The sequence below is a fragment of the Anarrhichthys ocellatus genome, unplaced genomic scaffold, assembly GCF_004355925.1.
Source record: "Anarrhichthys ocellatus isolate YVR2014 unplaced genomic scaffold, GSC_Weel_1.0 scaffold4, whole genome shotgun sequence".
NCBI classification, from domain to species: domain Eukaryota; kingdom Metazoa; phylum Chordata; class Actinopteri; order Perciformes; family Anarhichadidae; genus Anarrhichthys; species Anarrhichthys ocellatus.
The window spans coordinates 8,662-11,912 of NW_022280034.1; the positions used below are offsets into that span (position 1 = coordinate 8,662).

The window sequence follows — 3,251 nt, forward strand, 5'->3', positions numbered from 1 at the left end:
TAATGTTTAATGTTGAATCATACCCGTTAATGTTTAATGTTGAATCAGACCTGTTAACCCTTTAAATTCTGTAAAGTCATGATGTCCCATATATCAAAATGCTTTATGGTGGCCATGTTGGGACATTTAGGACATTTCTGGAAAATCAGGACATTTTTTCAAAGTGAGGACATTCTTGTAAATAATTTATCTCGACAGCATCAGACTACAACCGTCGCTTTACAAATGAAAACCGCCGTCTTTAAAGTTCCAATCCTCTCTGATTAAATGTATTTTAGTTCTGCAGGTATTGGGTCAAAATATTGGACACATTACAATGTTGACCTGATGATGGCGCTAGATTAAAAGTCAGAGGATCAAAGTCATGACTTTGATTTGACACAAAGAGCTGACTAAAGTCTTTGACATCTCATGTCTGGACTGAAGCTTCCAGACCTCACAAAGCTCCATCAGTGAGTTTAACACTCCTCGTTTTGTTATTCCTGTGAGGACTGCCGATCTAAATCCTCACCGTGTGACGTCACCACGGCGTCCTCAGTGTGACCCGCTGAACCGCTCAGCCAGCAGCTGAACACATGATCCTCGTAATTAGTTTTAAAAGTGTGAAACAAATAACAATGGAGGTCAAGATTTGAGGTGAAAACCCGGCGTGTCGGCACTAAGCTGATTACACACCCACACACACACACACCCACACCCCCCCCACACACACACACACACCCTCACACACACACACCCACACCAACCCACACACACACACACACCCTCACACACACACACTCACACACACTGCTGCTTTGGTTTCGTAATAACTCGACCTTTCCTCTGCTGTAACAACAATAACAAGCTTTGATCCGTCAGACGTCAGATCACCTTCTGCTCCTTCTCTTCTGCTCACTTCCTACATCCTTCTCCTCTCCTGTTGTCTCTGTCTTCACTGAAGACATTCCCATCATCCTCATCATGTCTCCTCACCAGTTTGTCCCTCACCCTTGGCTATAAACATAACAATGAGCGCTTGGTTGGGGTTACAGTTCATGCATTCATATTTTAGATAAAATCATGATCTATTTTTCTAACCTTCGAGGAACTGAAACATAGTTGAAGCTGATCTCATCCAGCGTTTGTAAACCTAACTGTTTCCAGTGAAGACGGAAGTTTATTTTGGAAAGACTGTATTCATGTAACGAGCGGATATTGACCTGTGTTGCTGAATGTCTGTAGGGAAACGCACAAAAACTGAGGAATAACTTCTCGTCAGATGTCATACAAAATTTAGTATGAGAACCATTTGATGGCAGAGTCAAATTTTACAAATTTCCCCCTGGGGATGAATAAAGTACCTATCTATCTATCTATCTATCTAAAGTGAGATGGTTGGTTTCGGGTAATACTTCATGCATTGACTGAACGATGTCATTGTACGTAAATTGTGAGACAAGGAATCGAAACAATAAGCGTACCATGCTTAAGACTACAGGGCAGAGAAAGGACGATGTTGTGGTGTAAGATGTTGACGCCTGTGGGATCAGACACAAAAAACTAAACTGAAGCGATGACCTCAAATAACATAGAAACCGGCTCTGCTCGCTGTTTCCGCTGATCAGCCGGAGCAGAAACCCTCGTTGGACGGACGGCAAAGCGTCCCGATTGTGTCACTGTGAGTTTGTCTCAGGTTGACCTGGAAAAGCACCGCAGACAGCAGAGTGCCAGGTCAGTTTACCTTTAACGCTGTCAGCTGCTAAACATTCACCTCAAGAGTTTACATCAAGGACGGATTTAAACTACCGACACGGTTTAAAGTCGATGGACAGAGAACAGTTTCTCTTAATGACTCTGAAACATCTGCAGCTATCGAGGGAATAAAAGACGAAACCTTCTTCAGGAAGAAACTGTTTTTTAAAGGATTCATAAACACAGACTTTTCTTTCCAACACACTTTAGGATTCTTCTAGAAAGACTTCTGTATTAGAAGAAGCTTTCAGGCTAATTTTAAAAGGTGCACTAAAATCAATGGACCGACAGGTAGTGAGACAATGTGCTGGAGTATATTTTCATTTTTATCATTTTGAAATTTTGAAGGAAATAGATGAATAATAAATAAATAATACTAAATAATGAGGTTGCTTCTGCACTAAAATAAACTAAAAAAGATGAAAATAGAATGAAGTACACGTACACTTGAAACCAACTTCCTTTTTCTAAAGGCTTTTCTACGAACCCATTCGACTAGTTTTCCTGTAGGTGAACGATTTAATGTTTTAATTCAAACAGGACTGATTTCAGATGAATCAAAATCACACCAGAACAACGAGTCTTCAGTTAACCTCACAAACAGATACACCACGACAGGATGCATCCGGTGACTGTTTTACACCCTAAGCTGTTTGTGTTTCACCTGTTGGACTCAGATTCAGAAGAACCTGTGGAGAGGAAAACATCCCAGCGGGTCTGTATTTGTGTCTCACCTGGATTCATCGTCTCTGGCGATCAAAAGGGACATGTGATTAGAGAGCGAGGCGGTCCTCAGGATCTCCACCGCCCTATCAGGAGACAGAGAGGTGACGTCAGCAGCTGGTGTGCAGTTGAATATAATAGTTCATACAAACAGAACAACACAAATGGTCGACACATAACTAATGCAGATTTGATGAACAAGATCAATGAACGATGCTAACGTAATGTTTACCATGTTTACTATCTTAATTAAGCGTAATAACATTTTCTAATTAACACTCAGCAGGTATTTGGTCATAAGGCAAAGTACTGACAAATGAAAAGCAACAAATCACAGTCACCAAAGTCAAATACATCCTCCAGGAATCATGACTATTTGAACCAAATCAACCCGTCTGCACAAACTCAACTCAACAAATACGGCGGCAGTGGTCCTACGTGTTAAACTATGACAATCATTAACGTATATTCAGTATTTCTTCAGTAGCTAGCATAGCATAGCAGTGCTAACGCTAGTTAATGGTGTGCTAACATACTCTGCTAACGTTTATCTCCTTCAACCTCTCTGAGTAACGAGTCTCACTTTTACACAACGTTTAACATGATGAGATCCAGATCCACTGAACCAGAAACCAGAGATGAGTCTTTGGAGTAGAACTACGCTATGCTGCGATTGGTCAATCTGTGTTTGAGGGGCGAGACTTAGCAACGGGTCAATTGAAACCAGGAGACAACGTCCGGTTCTTTAAAGTGAAGTCAAAGCTTCATATGTTAAAGCTGCATTCTCTCTAGTG

The 3,251-nt window shown here is 41.2% G+C and overlaps 1 protein-coding gene across 1 annotated transcript in view; it reads right to left on the reverse strand.

Annotated features, from left to right (window-relative positions):
- stxbp4 (syntaxin binding protein 4) overlaps nucleotides 1-3,251 on the reverse strand; it is a 24,552-nt gene that overhangs the window by 7,624 nt on the left and 13,677 nt on the right. The window contains exon 5 of the mRNA XM_031843926.1: nucleotides 2,469-2,543. Coding sequence (XP_031699786.1) covers nucleotides 2,469-2,543 — 75 coding nt within the window. The remainder of the gene's footprint in view (nucleotides 1-2,468; nucleotides 2,544-3,251) is intronic.